At 43.0% G+C, this 20,727-nt stretch overlaps 1 protein-coding gene across 1 annotated transcript in view; it reads left to right on the top strand.

The window, feature by feature from the left end:
- MBOAT1 (membrane bound O-acyltransferase domain containing 1) overlaps positions 1 to 19,318 on the top strand; it is a 115,354-nt gene extending 96,036 nt beyond the window's left edge. The window contains exons 9-13 of the mRNA XM_040249899.1: positions 1,056 to 1,159; positions 3,549 to 3,613; positions 5,565 to 5,697; positions 8,464 to 8,615; positions 17,922 to 19,318. Coding sequence (XP_040105833.1) covers positions 1,056 to 1,159; positions 3,549 to 3,613; positions 5,565 to 5,697; positions 8,464 to 8,615; positions 17,922 to 18,048 — 581 coding nt within the window. The 3' untranslated portion in view covers positions 18,049 to 19,318. The remainder of the gene's footprint in view (positions 1 to 1,055; positions 1,160 to 3,548; positions 3,614 to 5,564; positions 5,698 to 8,463; positions 8,616 to 17,921) is intronic.
- Positions 19,319 to 20,727: the final 1,409 nt, after the last annotated feature.

Below are 20,727 nucleotides of genomic sequence, written 5' to 3'. Positions count from 1 at the left end.
TCTTGGCCATCGTAATACAAGTATGTTGATTTCATCAGGTCTCTGAGTGTAAAAAATATCATTAAGGAACTGATTAGAAATGAAATACAGCAGGGGGATGGTTTCAGAGTTCAGTGAAGTGAATAAAAGGTGGACACAGGAACTTTTAGACTGACTTTGTCGGTAGGGTGAATTTGGTCATTGTGTCCACGTGTGGGCTCTTTGGCGGGCTTCCCAGGTGGCACTAGTGGTAAAGAACCCGCCTACCAATGCAGGAGACATGAGATGTGGGTTTGATCCCTGGGTCGGGAAGATCCCCTGGAGGAGGGGCAGTGGCGACCCACTCCAGTATTCTTGCCTGGAGAATCCCCCGGACAGAGGAGCCTGGTGGGCTACAGTCCAAGGGGTTGCAGAGAGTCGTACACTGACTGAAGCGACTTAGCGTATATGCATGTGGCCTCGATGGCAGCTGCCTCCAAATTCACAGCTCTGGTACTGTTCTTTTTCGTAAGTTCTAAATTGTTCTAACTGTATCTTGACCGTCCCAACTGATATCCCTACTGACACGTCATGCTTAACACGTTCAGAACGAGCTTCAGTTTCTCCTTCAGAGCTGATTCTCTTCCAGATGCAATGCTATCAGCCTGTGCCCTGCCATCGTTAATGACAACTCTTGGATGGAGGTCCTCTGTCTTCTGAGCTTATATGTAAATATTTCCACCTTTTTTCCTTTCCCCCCTTATATCTAGTTGGCCTCTAAATCTTCCTATTTCTCTGTTTTGTTTCTTCATCTCTCTTTTTCTCATTCTGCACGTTCTGTGAGCACCTTCCTTCTTAGTTAGCAGGTGCTCACGAAATGCTAGTGAATGAATAAAAATGAATAAAAGTTGACGTCACCCAAGTGCCAAAACTCTCTTAGTGGTACCAGGAGATCCTGTAAATATATTTTGGTTTCTTTCTCAAGGAAACTGCAGCCATCTCTCTTCCTCTTAAAGCTAGACAGACATTTAGTTATTTTTGAAAGCAGCAATGTGACTTTTGTCCCACATCCTAATGTGTTGTTTTAAAAACCATAGCTGATGCAGTGAATAATGCAGCTGGCTTTGGGTTCAGCGGAGTGGATAAGAATGGACATTTCTCTTGGGATCTGCTTTCTAACCTAAACATCTGGAAAATTGAGGTGAGTGTATCATGCTTGTGAATGACACTGCCGTTGTGAATAAAGCAAGTGGTGTGCTGTGAGTGTGGTATACATGGGAGGTCCTCGTTAGTGTCCAAGAAAAAGCCGCTGTCAGGGAATGCTGGCTCCAGCAGTCTCTGAAACATTCTGTATCCCAGAACTTTTTTCCTTATATATGTATTTTTTAAGATACCTACTTTCTTGGCAGTATTAATGGTTCTAGTAGTAATAATGATACACAGAAAGCCTGCCAAAGAGCCAGGAAAATCTTTTGGTTGTTTACACTCCTGTTGTACCAACTAGAAAGTACAGATGTCATTTTCTCTTGGTGACATTCTCCTTTCTGCAAAGATGCAGACTAGCAATTGTATTGCCAGTGTTCTCTGTGGTTCCTTTCGGAATGATGCATCTGCTTTTAAGAATTGCAACAGTGCACAGCTTTTAGGCCTCTAGAATTAGAGTGGTGTTTTCTCTTTCGCTGGCTTTGTTCTTGGACCACAGTTCACGGTATTATCATTTCCATCTCTAGAGGTGATCTCTGTGGGGCCACCTCCTTCTTGATCTCCTCCGCGTTGTCATCCGTCAGAGCTGAAAGGAATGCCGAGCCTCTGGCCCTTTTCCTCCTTGCAGCCGGAGGGCATGATTCTCAGCTTACAGACGTGCCGGTTCTCCAGCCAAGAGACTCATGGTTGCTGTTGGCTATGCCACTGGAGAGTCTAGGCAGAAAGAGGAGGTCCGGGTAGGGCAGGAAGCCTGGGAGGTGGAGACTGACCCCCTGCCGCCCACATTTGGTGGGTGTCCCCTACCCACAGGGAGGCCCAGGGGACAGCCTCCACCTTCTTGACACTCGGGTCTTCTCTTCATTTGAATGGACACGATCCAGCCTCCAAAACAATCCCTCTCTTTTGTATTTCTATCTAGATGATGTCAAAGAGCAATGTGTTATGACTTTCCTCCCTTTTCCTACTGAAATTCTTCTCATCCTCAAAACTGTCAGACCCCGGCTGGCTACTTTGGCGTGCTGAGGGTAAATGGGCCTTCAGAATGGGTCCGGTGGATCTCCGGCTGCCCACCAACCCCTCCACTGTGGCCCTGAAGCTAGAGACCTCTCACTGTGGGCATGTGTTCTGGGTGATGCTGAGTCATGTATTTATTATGAAAGAACACCAGGAGGAGAAAGTTTGTATTTCCAGTGAAGCTGATATACAGCCAGGAGCTAAGTAGAACCACCAAGGAAGTCTGATTTAATTTAGGCACTTTTGGATCTGTGAGGATAGCATTTTTTAGCCATGGAAGATGGCTAAATGGATAAATAAAACTCCTTAAGGACCTCGGTCCCCAGCCTTTTTGGCACCAGGGACCAGTTTCGTGGAAGACAATTTTTTCCCGGACCAGGGGTGGGGAATGGTTTTAGGGTGATTCAAGCTCGTTACATCTATTGTGCACTTCATATCTATTGTTATTACATCAGCTCCACCTCAGATCATCCAGCATTAGATCCTGGAGGCTGGAGACCCCTGCCTTAGGGTGCTGAAACTAAAAGTTCATAGTACAGAAACCTGTCTGTGCATCATTGATGCATTCTCCCTCTTCCTCCACTCCTTCCAAACATATTACATTAGGCCCACGTGTGGCCTAAGATTTTCTTATGGTTGAAACAGAAAACAGAGACATCTACATTTTCCAACTTCATTAGGAATTCTAGTTCTTAAATGTTTGCTACGTGCTTTCTACAACCAGCCTTTATTTATTTATTTTTATTAGAAAACCCAGTTGATGACTTATTTTGGAATCTTTCTGCGTGGTTGATCTACCTGCATCATGCTGGCGGGGTGATATTTTGTTTTCTTCTCTGTATTGTGACTCCTTCATGCGTGAAATCTCCTTACTATTCTAGATACAATTGGAAGCACTTGAACCTGTGTAGCTACTTGCTGAATAACTGCACCAGACTGACCTAGTTTATAGCTGGCCCCAGAGTGAAACGATGGCAATTGAATTCAAGGAGTCGCCGGAAGGGCTCTAAAGTCACAGGATGAAGCTTTTCCTGGGGCAAATCCCATTTTAGAGTGTTTAGTTTTAAAATTCAGATGACTTGGGTTTTGTGTTTAACCAGAATGGAAGGAAAACCCACAAAACATTCTTTCGGTCACCCTATAATTTGAAAATAGATTTTGAGAGAAATGGCGAGCCAAGTTTTAGTTGCAAAGGAAACCTTGTGAAGTCCATAAAGTCTGACCATGTTCCAGTGGAGCAGCTGAGCTGCCCCTGAGTCAGTCATCACCGTGGAAATAGTACATCTAGTCTACCGCCAGGGAAATTCTGGGGAGGACTTTCCGTTTCTGGGGATATTTAAAGCTAATGATAGGTGTTATTTTCTCCTTTTTAGACTGCCACAAGTTTCAAAATGTACGTAGAAAACTGGAATATTCAGACAGCTACTTGGCTAAAGCGGTAAGGAAAACAAAAACGACCTTGTTACTCAGGGTGCTGGGATATGTTTAGATGGGCAGCATTAGATGAACAGCCGTAGGCTGCTGGGTCATGTCAGCTGGCACTTTGGTTTGGTATTAACATCTATGCTGTGTCAACGAAAAAGTAGGAATAATTTGAGAAGGTCACAATGTAGTATATTTATTTCACTGTACCAAATCCTTGCTAATACCATTCCTGTGTACCAGCAATCCTCATAGCAATCCCATGAAGTGTTGGTACTTATTATCTCCATTTTACAGATGGGGAAAGTGAGGCACAGGGGGCTGTGTAACTTGTCCAAAGTCACACAGCTAAGGAGTAATAAATGAGTCCCGTGCATCTCCAGAGCCAGGCTCTTAACCTCTGTGATGTGCTACTGCTTATCTAGAGGACAGCCTATTGCTCAGGTGTCAAGGAGGGTCAACGTCAGCATCACATCACGAAGACTGCTGTTTATTTTTTCGGTAGCATTGAAAACTTTATGGCACCCCCCCACATGTTGATACTTTTTAACTTTGTATTTTCGGTATTTCTCTGTCCTTTTGTTTTTCTACACATTCCAGAATTAGAAATATTACTTCTTATGGAACTAATGACATGCTATCCTCGAAGCAGCAGACTCTAGCTCATGCATATTCCTATTACATGAGTGCAGAGAGAGTATAAAAATATTAAATTGTCAGTTCTACTGTTTTTGATAAGTAGCATTTTTCATCTTGTTAAAACACTGGGGTCAAAGAAGAGACAAAGTATAACAGTTCTCCTAAAGTACACTCATGCAATTAATCTGAACATGCACGTTTTGAAAATTTGCCCTTAAATTATTGCTATTAATTTTGTGAATCAGTTTAGCATAAACCTCTATTTCTGTGTATTGAATGACCCCAATGTATTGAGAACCCTAGAGTCTCCACTAGGAGCTTGTTCTACATAAATATTTTTTATGTGAACATATATATTACAAATGAAATATTTTTTAAAAATCATTTTAGAAATGGAATATTTCATTCATTCAAGAAGGTACAGAGAGGTAAGAAACAAACACCCATGCAAAGTGCCTCTCATTTCAAGAAGAAATATTTCACATGGAATTCCACCCTTGTTTCTTTCCTCATAATGCATTCCCTTTCTTCCCATAGAGAGACAGCCGTGATCCTTAGTTTGGTTTTAACTTGGTTACTTTTGACTGTTGGGATTTATTTTTCATCTGGGCTGTCTCATTTAGGAAGCCATGTAGTTGCTCCCCAGGGTACCACTGTCAATCTGTAGACTGGATTTGGGAGGAAGTCCCCTGTCACTGCGTTTTAATAAACAACCAAGAAGCCAGAGATCTCCAGGGTATTAACTGGCAGTTCCTGGATTCTCATAACACCCTCACTCTTTAAGGCAAATCCATGGATTGGAATCCAGTGGACACTGAGAACTGAAGAGGCCCTGTAACTGGCGTGTTGATTTTGTGCTGGAGTCCTGCCCAGGAGAGATGAGAAGGCTGCAGTGGTTTTGTTTTTGCTTTTTTTAAGGTGGCCTTGAGGCCAGTGTGGAAAGTAAATGAATTCCACTAAATGAGGACCCTTATCTGGTTTTAAATGTTTTAGAGCCAAGGGCACTTTTCCAGTCTGGAAGATTCCCCTAGAGAAGGAAATGGCAACCCATGCCAGTATTCTTTCCTGGGAAATCCCATGGATAAAGGCGCTTAGCGGGCTATAGTCCTTGGGAGTCACAAAAGAGTCAGACACGACTCTTAGTGTTTAAGAAAACTAGAGTTCAAGGCTGCTTGGGCTACACTGCAAGTCCCTAACGAGGGTTAGGCAGGCGTGCCCTCAATGGATCATCAAGTGATTTCTGCATGATTGGGTCCAAAAAGATGCAGATGTCGGTAAAAATCCCTGATATGTTTGACCTGTGGCTCGTTGTACCTTCCTGTCTTCAGTGTGTGCTACGAACGGGTTCCCTGGTACCCCACCGTGCTGACCTTCATCCTCTCTGCCTTATGGCACGGTGTCTACCCTGGGTACTACTTCACCTTCTTAACTGGAATCCTTGTCACTCTAGCAGCCAGAACGGTAAGCTTCCTTTGGTTATTCCTTAGTAATCAGATGCCTGTATGTGTCCAGCAGGTTGGGGACCATGGTGGGAGTGATGTTTTGAGAAATCAATAGAAGTCTTCCCATTAGAGAAATATTTCAGTATATAGGAACTTATGGTCATAAAATGGTTAACTATTTCATTTTCATATTACTTATAGGGAGTGTTTGCAAACAAAAGGACTTTTAGGAACAATGTTTAGTACCTTAAGAGATGAAAATATTTTTACTCATGAAAGGCTACTAATTACAGGTGACTATCGTTATTCATCCATGGAGATTCCATAAAACTTCATTTTGCTTATACTATACATAATGTCTCTTTTCATAATCCTACACCTAAAAATAATTTGATCTTTGAGCAATTGTAAAAATTGCAACCACAGGAACTGTTCTCTTAAAGATTTCTCTAACCTCTCATGTTTGATCCAGTTAAATTAAGTTTGTGTACAGTCCTTTGTGAATTTTATAAGTTTAGTTCTCTAGGATTTAGGAGTAGCCTTTAGTTTGTCCTAGACTGTTCCTGTGATTTGCTGGCTGCAGAGCAAGAATAATGACAGAATTTTTTTAAAAAGTGTCCTCAAAAATGAAGTAAACATGTACAAAAGTAATTACAAGTCAGTGTATTCTGTCAGATACAGAGCTTTGAATTTTATTTCATTTCAGTACTTGATAGTGATTTAGGTGCCAAGAGCTTTTAATGAGATTTGTTGAGTTGGTATTTTAGACATGGGTTTAGGAGCCCCAACAAAACTATTCACTCATTTTATTTTTTAAAAATTATGTTTATGGAGTGCCTCCTGCATGCCAAGTGCTGTGATGGGTACTGGAGGAAAAAATGGAGAACAGAAGGGATGTGGTCCCTACTCCTGGTCTACTGCTGGGAATAGAGACAACATCTAGTGTATGGGAAACATCTCATATAAACGGATAACGTCTTCCTGTTTGTTCAGTGGAGAAAGCGGGTAGAGTAGATTTCTTTCGCATTTCTTTTAGCTGTTGACTCATTCTTGGATTCATCTGTTTGATAAATATTTCAGGAGCCCTTTTATATGTTAGTAGGTGCTGGGCTACTGCAGTGAACAAAATTCTTCATGCATGGAGTTTTTATTAGGTTGGCCAAAAAGTTCACTCGTGTTTCTCCTTAAGCACTTATAGAAAAATGTGTATGTAACTTTTTAGCTGACCCAATATTTTATTTATATAAATGTTTGTTGTGTGAACAAGATGGATAATTGATTATTCTGATTAGCACAGTTTAAAGTTTCATAGCAACCCAGTTCAGTATTGTCGTCTGGGAAATCCCACGGACAGAGGAGCCTGGCTCGGCTACAGTCCATGGGGGTCGCAAAAGAGCTGGACATGACTTAGTGACTAAACAAGAACAATAAAAGTATATATTGTACATACTTGTGCAGTGAAGGCAAGCATTTTCTTTTTTCCCCATTCATATACCAACGTGGGTCATAAAACTAAAAAACAGATGGAAAGACAAAGGCTAGAATTGTGTTAATACATTCAGAGTATTATTTCTTAAAATGTCTTTCATTCAGTTGATCTTAATTGGTAGAAAAACATTGATTTATTGGGTTGGGCCAAAAATTTGTTCGAGTTTTTCTGTAACATCTTTTGGAAAAGCCCAAATGAACTTTTGGGCCAACCCAGTATGTAAAGCCTATTGGGTGACCTTGGAACGTTTTCCACAAATGAGTCAGATAAGAGATGGAGGGAGGATTGATAGAACAGTGTTTCCATTCCCCTCCCACCACCTCCACCCCCCGAAGGGAGAATGAACTCAAACAGTTATGAAGTGTCTCAGGCCCAGGAAGTTACGTAATAAAATCTCTTACGTGCTTCTCAGTACTGCCCATGGATGGCCCTCCAGCCTCCATCTAGAGGACCTTAGAGCCAAGAAGAGTCCTTACCTCCCCCCCCAGGCAGCCCTGGGATGGCTTTCCTGCTTTGGGGCTGACCTGCCTTTAAACCAGCCATTGTTTCAACTCTGTCTTTGGTTCTGGCATTTGGAAATCGGGTGTCTTTCTGGAACCAACTCTGTGTCCAAAGACCTACAAATCTTTTGACACCCACCATTTTTCATCTCAAAGAGTTCAGTTTCCTTGTCTCTAAAATGGGCATAATGATGCTTACATGATAGGCTTGTGGGGAGAGTCAGAGATGATACCCATAAAAAATTTGCACAGGCTTGGCATACCATAAGCACTCAAGAAATCGTAGCTCTCATTATTACACTATTATATTTCACCATTATTCAAAGGAAATAAGACACAGTGCAGGCACTTTTCTACAAGGATATACATCACAGAATTGTTTACAGCGTTTCCCATAATTAAAATTGTGTCAGATTAGTATTTACTGACATAGAAAAAAGTTCATGCTATGTTGCTAAGTGAGAAAATAGGCCAACCATCTAGTGATGCCATTGGAAATGTAAATATGAATATGAATAGAAGAGAGACTTGAAAGGGTTTTTCAACAATGCTTTTCTGGGAGATGTTAAAAAAAAATCTGACTCTGCTTAGTTGTTCTTTAAACATTTTTCTACAGTGAATGGATGTGTACTTTTTTAAAATAACAAAACTATAATGGTATTTTTAGTTGAAGATAGAACTCAGATGGTTGGTAGTTTTTATCTCCTGTGTTCCTGAAGTATACTACATGCATGCATGGAATAAAAGGTTTTATTTTTTGCACCCCGCCCCCGCCAACAACTCCCTTGGCGAGCAGGTGAGGAAAAACTACAGACATTACTTCCTTTCTTCAAAAGCCCTCAAGGTGGTTTATGACATAGTCACCTGGGCTGCCACTCAGCTGGCCGTCTCTTACACGGTGGCCCCCTTCGTTATGTTGGCCGTGGAACCCACCATCAGCTTATACAAGTAAGTGTCGCTTGTTCACGATTGCTCTGTAGAAAACTTGTCTGGTAACCTGTGTGTCTGACTTAGGAGCTGGTGAGCTGAATCAGCCAGTACTGACAGTTTCTATGTGCGGTTTCGATGGGAAAATGTCTAGAGAAGGCTTTAGGAGGGAGTGTCTGTCCTGGAGATGCCAGCAGACAAACAGTAACGCAGATGGGGCAGAGTGGCCCTTGAGCCATTCCTGATGTAAGTAAGGGATGCTTATGGTAGCGAATTCCGAAGGCGTGTGTCTGGATTACAAGCTCAGAGGGTGACTTCACTGCCCTGACCTGTTTCTCCTGGGGTTAGGCTCTTTTGGAGGCCGTGGGGCACCCCGGGAGGGACAGAAGCAGGCAGCAGCTGGATTCACCCCACAGACGAGGCCTTTAGGGAAAGGATGTCAGGCCCTTGTGTTCAGACACCAGCCTTCCTGCTGAACCGCAAACCTCTTCTTTATTACTTTTATTGTTTCACTCCTCTGTTGAATTAGCTATAGTTTTCTACTCTCAGAGAAATGGTTATGTGACCTCTGGCAAGTTATTAACCTCTTTTACCTGTGTTTTCTCAACTGTAAAATGAAGGTAAGCATAGAATTCATCTCAAAACACCTTTGTCAGGATTGAATGAGGCAGATGTGCAAGGGCTCAGCCCAGTGTCTGAGGTGGTAGTCTGTACTCGATACATTGTGACTTGCATTGTTTACTGATTTGCAGGGACTTTTGTGGGTTAAGTTTGGGCCATAGCTACAGTCAGAAAAGTGGCTTGGAAATAGACGTGCAAACGTGCCTTATGGTACATCAAAGACTGGACACTGGTTAGGACTGACCAAAGATACTCTCACTGCTCAGTACAGGTATCAGGGTCTAGATGTAGGAGTTTTTTTTTTTTTTTTTTCCAGGTTGAAGTCTGTTTCTGTAATTCCAGTTAGGTCGTAGGAGTTATGTCCAGATGGAAGTTGAACTGGTTTATATAAAGATTTTTCTAGACAAGGGATGCAGGAATAGTGGGAAAAGAATTATAATCTTCAGCCAAAAACCCCTCAGTTCAGCTGCTACAGAGGTAGGAGCCATGAGCCGTCCTATCTGCACTAGGCTCCCTCTTTCCAGAGGTACCCTCCCCGCAAGCCTGCACCATCTTGGTTTTACCTCCCATGCCCCCTCCCTCCGAGCAGCCCCACTTGCTCACTGCTCTATTTTCCTTTCCCTTATCTAGTGTTTCCCTGGTGGGTGTCTGCCTGCAATGTGGGAGACCTCAGTTCGATCCCTGGGTTGGGAAGATCTCCTGGAGAAGGAAATGGCAACCCACTCCAGTACTCTTGCCTGGAGAATCCCATGGATGGAGGAGCCTGGTGGGCTACAGTCCACGGGGTTGCAAAGAGTCGGACACGACCGAGCGACTTCACGTTCACTTTATCTAAGTGCCCTCCAGCCAGCTGCTGCTGCTGCTGCTAAGTCCCTTCAGTCGTGTCCGACTCTGTGCGACCCCATAGATGGCAGCCCACCAGGCTCCCCCATCCCTGGGATTCTCCAGGCAAGAACACTGGAGTGGGTTGCCATTTCCTTCTCCAATGCGTAAAAGTGAAAAGTCAAAGTGAAGTCACTCAGTCGTGTCTGACTCTTAGCAACCCCATGGACTGCAGCCCACCAGGCTCCTCCGTCCATGGGATTTTCCAGGCAAGAGTACTGGAGTGGGGTGCCATTGCCTTCTCCCCTCCAGCCAGCATTTGCCCTTTATTATCTTGTACATTTTAGTACTCTCTGAAGCAACCTTTAAGCCCAGTCCAGCTATCCTCCTGGGCTGTCCAAGTTTTGGTCTTGGGTGCTAATTGTCTTTTTTAGTGCTCAGGTTACAAAAAGTCTCATAGGTTTTGAGGTGTCTGCTTCTAACTGGTAACCCTGGGTCCTTTTCCCCCTTTTATTTGGAGAGAAGAAAGAGGAGAGAGCTGCTAGTGAGGAGATGACCTTTTATAAAGGAGTGGAACCGTGAAATAAACAAGGAATTATGTTAAACAGGTTTTTTTTTAAATAGGCGTTGAGACACATTGATTTGCATTCCTAAGTCAGATGGCTGGGGCTGAGGGTTCCCCCAGTGTTTGGAAAATCTAAGTCACTATGCAGATAAAGAAACAGGAACTGGGGAGAGGCGAAACATACCAGGGCTGGGGTGGGTATTTTAAGCACATGATGTTGCTAGATGCAATATTTTTTTTCCTGGAATATGTGTGTCATATTAAAGCAGAAGTGCCTGTATTTAACTCAATATCATTTAATCAATCCCTGGGTCAGAAAGATGCTCTGGAGAAGGGCATGGCAACTCACTTCAGTATTTTTGCCTGGAGAACCGCATGGACCAAAGAGCCTGGCAGGCTGCAGTCCATAGGGTTGCACGGACACAACTGAAGCCACTTAGCACAGCATGGCATGCTAAGCGCTGCTCTACGCTGGGATTGGGATGGTGAACAAAAGATAGAACTCATTCCTACTTCCGTGGAGGAGATAGCTTGATAGAAGTGATAGGAAATAATTCACAGATTTTTAAATACCCACCAAGATCAGACCCTTGAGTGAATGGTCCAAAGATTTTGTACCATGTGACATGTACAAGGTGCATGTAACAAGAATCTGACTCGAGAGAAAGCAGCATTGAGCTTTCTTTCCTGGAGGCTGCACCATGGGAGTGTGAAGCAGGTATAGAGGGTGTGGGGGTACTGAGGGGGCGGCTGGAGCACTGTGGGTTATGCTGCAAACCCTGGGAGCAACACAGAGAAGCTCCATTGTAACAGGAAGAAGCCCTGAGAAACACGAATGTGGGAAGAGTGTAGAACCAATCCAAGGTAGAGCAGTGAGCCGAGGAGAGAACGGTAGGTATCACTATCCCTGTTATTTATGGCCATGGAGGCTCAGAGAGGGTGAGTAATGTAACAGATGTCACACAGCAAAACCCAAGTTTCACTTGCAAAGTTTTTTTTTTTTTTTTTTAAACAGCAAGAGGAGGAGTGCAGTCACTAAAAATTTCTGTAGGAGAAAATACTTTGGAAGAATTATCACTTGCGAGTCACACACAAGTGGTGATTTGTTTGTGATCACATGCGTTTAACCAACTAAGCATGCCAAATTCTATATGTAGGCAGGAGCTTTAGGGAAAGAAATCATCATCAGTCCAGATCACTCTCAGGAGATTTCCATTTCTTTTTAACAACAACCTACTTTATTTGTTTAGAGTGAAATTGACATTTCTGTCACTTTTGTCAGTTTCAAGTAACTCAGCCTAAGTGTATGTTGTTTTCCTCTCTGCTTATGTATACCATTTAAATTCCCTACCTAGGTCAGCTCTGTCTAGTAGGAAGTTTCTACAGTGACTGAAATGCCATCCAGTAGGTTGGCCACCAGCACATGTGGCCACCGAGCTTTTGAAATGTGTCTAGTGTGACTGAGAAACAGTTTTCAACTTAAAATTCAAATTAATTAAAATTAGATTAACAGCTGCATAGCTGTTGCCAATGGCTATTATAGATTGCCTTTCAAAAGTGTTTTCAGAATCTTTTTAAAACCATTCTTTTTCAGAAACTCGTAGGAGACTCTCTGAATTTGGCTAGATCTGTTCCTCTCTAGGGGGTAATTTCAGGAACTGGAGATGACTGGCAGTCGTATGCAAATCCATTTCTCAGGATACCCTTCTGTGATTGACATTTAAGTGTCAGACGGGCTTTGTTTTCTGTCTCGTCACTTTTCAATCTGTAGTGACTAAAAATCCTGCCTTAGTCTAATTTTTTCCCTTGTAGTTGTGAGCCCCAAGTGAACATTTGACTGTATTATGAAACTTGTGTTTCCACAAACATGGCAGAGTAGAAGGATTTGAGCTCACTTCCCCTCGGGAAATCACCAAAATCACCACTAAGTGCTGAACAGCCATCGACTGAACAGACTGGAATCTCCCCCAAATGATATATTCAAAGAGAAAGAAGCAGCCACACGAGACGGTAGGACTTGGCTGTGAAAGCACCCCTATGTCCACCAGGTGGGCAGCCCATAGGCTGGAAAATAATTACATCACAGAGGTTCCCTCACAAGATCGAGTGCTGAGCCCACATCACGCTCCCCAGCGTGAAGGTCCAGCCCTGCGAGGAGAGACTCCAGAGCATTTGGCCTTGAAGGTCCATGGGGACTGAGTACAGGACTGGAGCTCCACGGGACTGGGGGAGACAGAGTCCACTCTTGGAGGGCACAGACAAGGTTTTGTGCACACTGGGAGCCAGCCCAGAGTAGTAAACTCCACAGGAGCTAGGACTGGACCTCCTATGGGTCCTAGAGGCTCTCCTGTGGCGACAGGGGTTGGCTGTGGCTCACTGGGCCGGGGGAAGGGTAAGGACAGTGGTGGCAGAAGCCCCCAGAGAATACTGACCTCTCCCAGAGGTCGACATTTTGGCTTCAAGACCTGGCTCTAACCGACGACCTACAGCTCCAGTGCTGGAATGCCTTAGACAGAACAATCAGGAGGCTACGAACACCACCCCACCCATCAGCAGCCATACTGAGGTCACCTTGTCCTTATGTTAGTCTCTCAGTTGTCTGACTCTCTGCAAGTCCACTGACTGTAGCCAGCCAAGGTTATAGGCTCCTCTGTCCATGGGATTCTCCAGGCAAAAATACTGGAGTGGGTTGCCATTCCCTTCTCCAGGAGATCTTCACGACCCAGGGATGGAACCCCAGTCTCCTGAACTGCAGGCAGATTCTTTACTGTCTGAGCCACCAGGGAAGTCTCAGCCACACAGCCACCTCTAAACACACCCCTTGACACAGTCCTAACCAATGCCAGACCACTTTACCTGCCTCCTGAGAAACCTGTATGCAGGTCAAGAAGCAACAGTTAGAACCAAACATGGAACAATGGTCTGGTTCCCAACTGGGAAAGGAGCATGTCAAGACTGCATATTGTCACCCTGCTTATTTAACTTATATGCAGAGTACATCATGTGAAATATCAGGCTGGATAAACCACAAGCTGGAATCTAGATTGCTGGGAGAAATATCAATAACCTCAGATACGCAGATGACACCACCCTTATGGTAGAAAGTGAAGAGGAACTAAAAAGCCTCTTGATGAAAGTGAAAGAGGAGAGTGCAAAAGTTGGCTTAAAGCTCAGCATTCAGAAAACGAAGATCACGGCATCTGGTCTCATCACTTCATGGAAAATAGATAGGGAAACAGTGTCAGACTTTATTTCTTTGGCTCCAAAATCACTGCAGATGGTAACTGCAGCCATGAAATTAAAAGATACTTGCTCTTTGGAAGAAAAGCTATGACTAACCTAGACAGCATATTAAAAAGAAGAGACATCACTTTGCCAACAAAGGCCCATGTAGTCAAAGCTATGGTTTTTCCAGTGGTTATGTGTGGATGTGAGAGTTGGACTATAAAGAAAGCTGAGCACTGAAGAACTGATGCTGTTGAACTATGGTGTTGGAGAAGACTCTTGAGAGTCGCTTGGACTGCAAGGAGATCCAACCAGTCCATCCTAGAGGAAATCAGTCCTGAATATTCACTGGAAGGACTGATGTTGAAGCTGAATCTCCAATACTTTGGCCACCTGATGTGAAGAACCGACTCATTGGGAAAGACCCTGATGCTGGGAAAGATTGAAGGCAGGAAGAGAAGGGGACGACAGAGGATGCCATCCAATGATGAGTTGAATGGTATCACTGACTCGGTGGACATGAGTTTGAGCAAGCCTTGGAAGTTGGTGATGGACACGGAAGCCTGGCATGCTGCAGTCCATGGGGTCGCAAAGAGTCGAACATAACTGAACTGACAAGATCCTGACCCCCTGAATGACAAGACCCAGCTCCACCCACAAGGAAACCTGCACAAACCTCAGGACCGGAAACCTGCACAAACCTCAGGACCAACATCAGCCACCAGAGGGCAGACATGAGAAGAGAAGCTATGATCCTCAGGCCTAAAGCAAGGGAAAGAAAGATGACAGACAAAATTCAAAGTTAGTAGAAGGAAAGAAGGAAGATCAGAGCAGTAATAGAGATGAATAATGGAAAAAAACTAAAAGCTTTTTCTTTAAGAATGTAAACAAGATTGATTAATGTTAGCCAGACTCATCAAGAATAAAAGGGAGAGAACTCAAATCAATAAAATCAGGAATGAAAAAGGAGAAGTTAAACTGACACCAGAGAAATATAAAGGATCTTAAAAGACTACTACAAACAAATATATGCGCATAAAGTGGACAACCTAGAAGAAATGGCTAAATTCTTAGAAAGGTACAACCTTCTAAGACTGAACCAGGAAGAAAGAGAACAGACCTGTTCAATTTCAAGTACTGAAGTTGAAACAGTAACTACAAATCTTCCAACAAATAAAAGCTCAGGACTAGATGACTTCACAGGGAAATTCTGTCATACATTTAGAGAGTAGTTAACAACAATTCTTCCCAAAAAGTTGCAAAGGAAGGAACCCTAATGTGTACTGCAGCACTGTTTACAATAGCCAAGATATGGAAGCAACATAAACGTCCATCAGGTTGCATCAGCAGATGAATGGATAAAGAAGATGGGGTCCATATATACACACATGTACAGTGGATCCCCTGGACGAGGGCATGGCAACCCACCCCAGTGCTCGTGCCTGGAGAATCCCCATGGACAGAGGAGCCTGGTGGACTATAGTCCATGGGGTTGCAAAGAGTCAGACATGACGAGCGACTAAGCACATTACTCAACCATAAAAAGAATGGAATAATGCCATTTGCAGCAACATGGATGGACCTGGAGATCGTCACACTAAGTGAAATGAGCCAGACAAAGGCAAATACTGTATCACCCACATGTGGAATCTGATTTTTTAAAAATGATACAAATGAACTTATTATGAAGTCGAAACAGACTTACAGATATTGAAAACAAACTTATGGTTACCAAAGGGGAAATGTAGGGGTATGGAGGATAAATCAGAGGCTTGGGGTTAACACATATTACTATATATAAGATAGGTAACCAACAAGGACCTACTGTATGGCACAAGGAAGTCTACTCAATATTCTGTGATAATCTGTATAAGGACAGAATAAGAATGAATATATGTATAACTGAATCACTTTTTCACACATTTGAAACTAACACATTGTAAATCAACTATAATCCAATAAAAGAAAAAAAAAGAATGAAGTTGTCTTAGTTCAGGCTTTTATGACTAAATACTATAGACTAGGTAACTTAAACAATAGACTTTTTTTTCCTTTGCAGTGGTGGAAGTTGGGAAGGTCCAGATCAAGGTGCCAGCAGATTTGGTTTCCAATGAGAGCTCTTTCTGGCTTGCAGAAGTCTGCCTTCTTGCTGTGTCCTCACATAGCAGAGAGAGAGACCGATGGAGATAGGAGAGCAGGGAGAGCAAAAAGATGGGTTGAGGGACAGTGAGAAGGGGACAGAGACAGCTCACACTCTGATTTCCCGTTATTTTCTAATAAATACACTAATACCGTCATGGGGACCCCACCCTCATGGCCTCTTCTAAACCAAATCTCCCTAAGGCTACTTCTTCCAATACTATCACATTGGAAGTCGGGGTTTCAACATATGTATTCAAGGAGGACAGAGATATTTAGTCTAGAGCAGAACCCTTCTCTGTAATCATTTTCAAAAGCAAAATCTCCTAAGTTGTCTTTAACTAGATAACACTTAGTAAATTCAGTGTATAAGAATGTTAGAATTTGTGTAGGAGTTTTTGTAGATCACTGTGCCCTATTCATCTGTATATCTGGACATCTAGTTTAGTGTTAGAACACTATATAAATGTTAACCGAGTTCTTCCATAATAAAGGAGATGAAGGGTTCTTTAACACTGGAGAGAAGTATGGAATGTCAGAATAGGTTACTAAACCTTACTGGGAGGTTGAAAAGGAAATTTTAACCCCTTGACTTTCAGAATATTCTAATCTAACATAACTGCTCCAGGGTAGATTTGACCACATGTAAATGATTCAGGCAAAAGGCAAAAACAAAGTCTGTTTTCGGAGAGCAGACTCTGAGAGCTGGAATTGCCTCTGCCTCGGATGTGCCTATGAGAATCCCAGTTTATACTTGCAGAGCCAGTGTTTCCTTGTTGAACTGTTTTTCACTCTCAGTAATGTCCTGGTTTAAATAGTAAGTCAGATGACCACTCACCTGTGGCTATTCACCCATCTGCTGGCTAAATTGCTCCTATTCTGTCTGTACCGGTCTTTTCCATTCCCAAAAGAAGGGGTGGAGTCTTTGTCTTTTTATAGATCCCAGTTTAATCCTTCCTACATTCTAGGTGGGCTTCCCAGATAGGTCAGGGGTAAAGAATCCCCTGTGATGTAGGAGATGCAGGTTTGATCCCTGGGTTGGGAAGATCCTCTGGAGGAGGAAATGGCAACCCACTCCAGTATTCTTGCCTGAAAAATTCCATGGACAGAGGAGCCTGGTGGGCTACAGTCCATGGGGTCGCAAAGATGACTGAGCAGTAGAGCACGCACACACAGTACATACTTACTGAAAGAAGAGAAGGTATGCTTGCTTCTGCTGGAGCTCTCGACTATTCTGTTGACCCGACCTTGTGATCACAGAAGCTGGGGGATGAGACGTAAATGCCCCTTAACATTATTTCCTTCTGCTCTTCAAAAAGCATTGGAGAAACTGAAAGTTCAGTTTTTCCAAATGGATATACAGCAATCATATAAAAGCTGTTCCTAATTACTTCATTCATTGATGTGTACAGATTTATTGAACATTGTGCCCAGTACCACACTTAGGCTGTAAGTCCACAGACCTCAAAAGCAAAACGTGTTCTAGTTTGGATGAAAATTATTGAGTCATGGGGTAGGCTTTGAAATCTGGACTCTTTGGGCTCATAATGTATACAAGAACCCCTGACACTTAGTGGAGCACACTGGCTAAAGTGTCAGTTGCTTTTGTGTTAGGGGAACATAGGGTAGGGCTTGAATTTGCATTCCATGCATCCTTATACTTTTAATATGGTGAGTTTCTAGCTGTGGGGTTAATGCTCTTGATCTGCTTATAACATCAGCAGGATATTACCACGTGTCTGTCTGCAGATGGGCTAGTTGGTTTGCTCTGCCCGGCTCTGAGGTTTTGGTCCATCCTTGGCCTGCTCAGCCACTGTAGGAAGTTATCTGTGCAGTAGATCAAGGCAAGCCTGAGGGTGGTTAGGTCTGCAGTGCCAAAGGATGATGTAATTGCTTCATGTGACATTTCCCTTGTATATCCTCATTTGAAATACAGTGTGTATGTTTCTTCCTAGGTCTATGTACTTTTACTTACATATCATCAGTCTCCTGATCATTCTATTCCTGCCAATCAAACCACAAGCTCATAATCAAAGGTGGCCTCAGACTCTGAACTCTGTTAATAAGAAAAAAATGGATTGATACCTCCACCAAAAAAAAAAAAAAAAAAAGGCTGAACACTTAAGACTGCAAATCATTGGACAGACAAGATCAAGACTCCAGAGTTCTCCAGTGACTTAGAGGTGATGTTTACATGCATTTTTTTCTTGTTTTTGTTTTTTAAGTGCAGGGAGTATTTTTATAAAGCCTTTTTGTACCATTAAGTCAGCCATGCCCAGTTGATTTAATATTTTGTAGGACATTTGAATGGCATGAAGATATGTGGAGAAAGTGCCAGAACTTGCAGAGACAGTACATTCTGGGCATCTGGGTCTTTGTTTTTCTGGCATGATCTCCAGCCCCTGAAATCTGAATGTTGGGAACCTACGTGTCTGCTCCCAAAGTGAGATGGGGAAGCTGAGATGACTTGTCTTCCAGAATACACCCAAGATGGCTGTGCCTTGGGAAGCCCCCAATCCTTTGACTTGTGACCTTACTGTTCTCAAACACATTAACTACACTCAGAAGACGTCCAGGGAGGGACCGTGTGAGGGGAGGTCTGCAGAATACTGAAAACTCGGTGAGCCAAGATCACCAACGTGAACAGACACCTGTATGGACTTGAAGTCAGGCATGTACCCTGAAGGCGGCTGTGTTCTTCTTCCCCCGCCCCCGAGGGATGTAGCCCTTTTTTCTTCTGCAATGAGCCAAGATTGAAAATCAGAAAGTCTCCTGTCCAGGTACAAAGAGGTCTCAGAGGGGTTACGGTTCCCCATTGCACAAGTACATGCCTTCCACTTGCCCACACGTGGTCCTGAGAAAACACCCACATTTCACACTATGAAGGCAGGAGGATACCTTTTTATAATTTTTTTAAAAAATAAAGTTACACTGAAGTTTGGGAAGAAGAGGCAGACATTTCTCTTCTCTTCCCTCACATCTTGGGAGTGTTCATGATCATGGTGTACACTTGGGCTGGTTTCCATTTTTCAGTTTCATAGCTGATTAAATTTGACATTGTTTGAGTTGAATCATCCTGCCTGAAAGCAGAGATTAAAAATGGTTTTCTTTTCTGTCTTTGTCATGAATGTGCTGCGGCTCCTTTGGGAAAATTCTACTAGGTGATATTCTATGTGGGAGAAGGAAATGTGGTATTAAATGTTATGGAAAATAACAATAATGATAATAAAACATGCTATAATGTATTTTCAATCAAAAACCTTGGGAGGAGAGAATTTGTTCAAATAAGATGGTAAAAAGTTTCTTACTAAATGAATACTGTGTTTCTATATAAAAGAAATATTTCTGAAAAGCATTGCGTATTGTGTCAGTAGCAACTTGCCATTCTGAAGCATGTGTGTGCATTTTGTGTGTGTGTGTGTGTGTTAACAAATGTGTACGAATGTGCTCCATCTATACTTTATGTCAAGCGCTTGGATGGTTTTGGTTTTTGGCTGGATTTCTGATCTTCATCCCTCTAGGTGCAGACAGGATTAACTTCCTTTTATAGAAGAGGAAACAGTCAGGAAGATGGTTGCTAACTGCCCATAGTCACAGACTTCATGGTTGAGCTAAGACTGGAATTCATGGTGGTCCCAGGAAGGCTGCTGGCCATGGGATCTTTCCATGCTGGTGCTTCTCTTTGGACAATGAAATGTGAAATGATGTTCTTGTCCCTTAAAGAGTCCGGGGTGGCCTTGTGCTGCTCAGAACCTAAGCTCTAGTCCTGATGTGAGACAGTGGAAGTTAAGAAGTAGCACATTTGGGCCAGGGTAGGAAGCTCACCCCAATTTAACCAGGTAACCTTCTAGGACTTCCCTGGTGGCTCAGATGATAAAGAATCTGCCTGCAATGCAGGAGATCTGGGTTTGATCCCTGGATCAGGAAGATCCCCTGGCAAAGGGAATGGCAACCCATTCCAGTATTCTTGCCTGGAGAATCCCATGCACAGAGGAGCCTGGTGGGTTATAGTCCATGGGGTCGCAAAGAGTCAGACATGACTGAGTGACTAACACTTCTTTTAGTCTTCTAGCAACCCTTCTTAGTGTCCTGAAAGGAATCTTAGTGGATGCACGGAAAAAAGGTAGGTGCCTAACATCTGTCAGAGTCTGCCTCCAACAGGAATATTTTGAGGTACAAGACCAAAATGCATAATCTTGTACACTAGCAAAAATGGTATATATCACTGTTGGCATGGAGTATGTGGAATAATCCATTTTACAATGAAATCCTTGAACTTGCAACGTGATTTATGTCTGGGTTTCACTGTATTTTAAGTGTTTTCATTTCTGAGAGAAGAACTTTGGTGGCGAGAGGAGAGTTTATCGTCCCTCTGCTTTGCAGGGACTCTGCCAACCCCTGAGTCCTGGGCAAGTGGGGACCACTGGTCCCCTAAGTGACCACCCAGAATTAACTATTTATTATGGAATAAAGTCAAGACTATGGAAACTGGGCTTAAAGATTGTCTGTGTCAGACAGTGCTAGGACCTGGGACACATTTTTGATACTATGAGGCTTTACTCAGTAATAAAAGGATAACACATTGAAGAGCAATTCGTACCTTTCCCCCCCTGAGAACATTTATCCATAGAAAAAAAATTCAATTTAGGACCCATATTTAGATAGAAGATGAAGACTATTTCTATGGCTGTAGTTCCTAGTTTTTAGGTGTGACCTAAATCAAATCCTTTGTGATTATACAGTGGAAGTGACAAATAGATT

Source organism: Oryx dammah, unplaced genomic scaffold (assembly GCF_014754425.2).
Source record: "Oryx dammah isolate SB20612 unplaced genomic scaffold, SCBI_Odam_1.1 HiC_scaffold_11, whole genome shotgun sequence".
Lineage (NCBI taxonomy): Eukaryota > Metazoa > Chordata > Mammalia > Artiodactyla > Bovidae > Oryx > Oryx dammah.
Note: the sequence above shows the minus strand (reverse complement) of the source record. Positions and strands in the feature narration are given on the sequence as shown.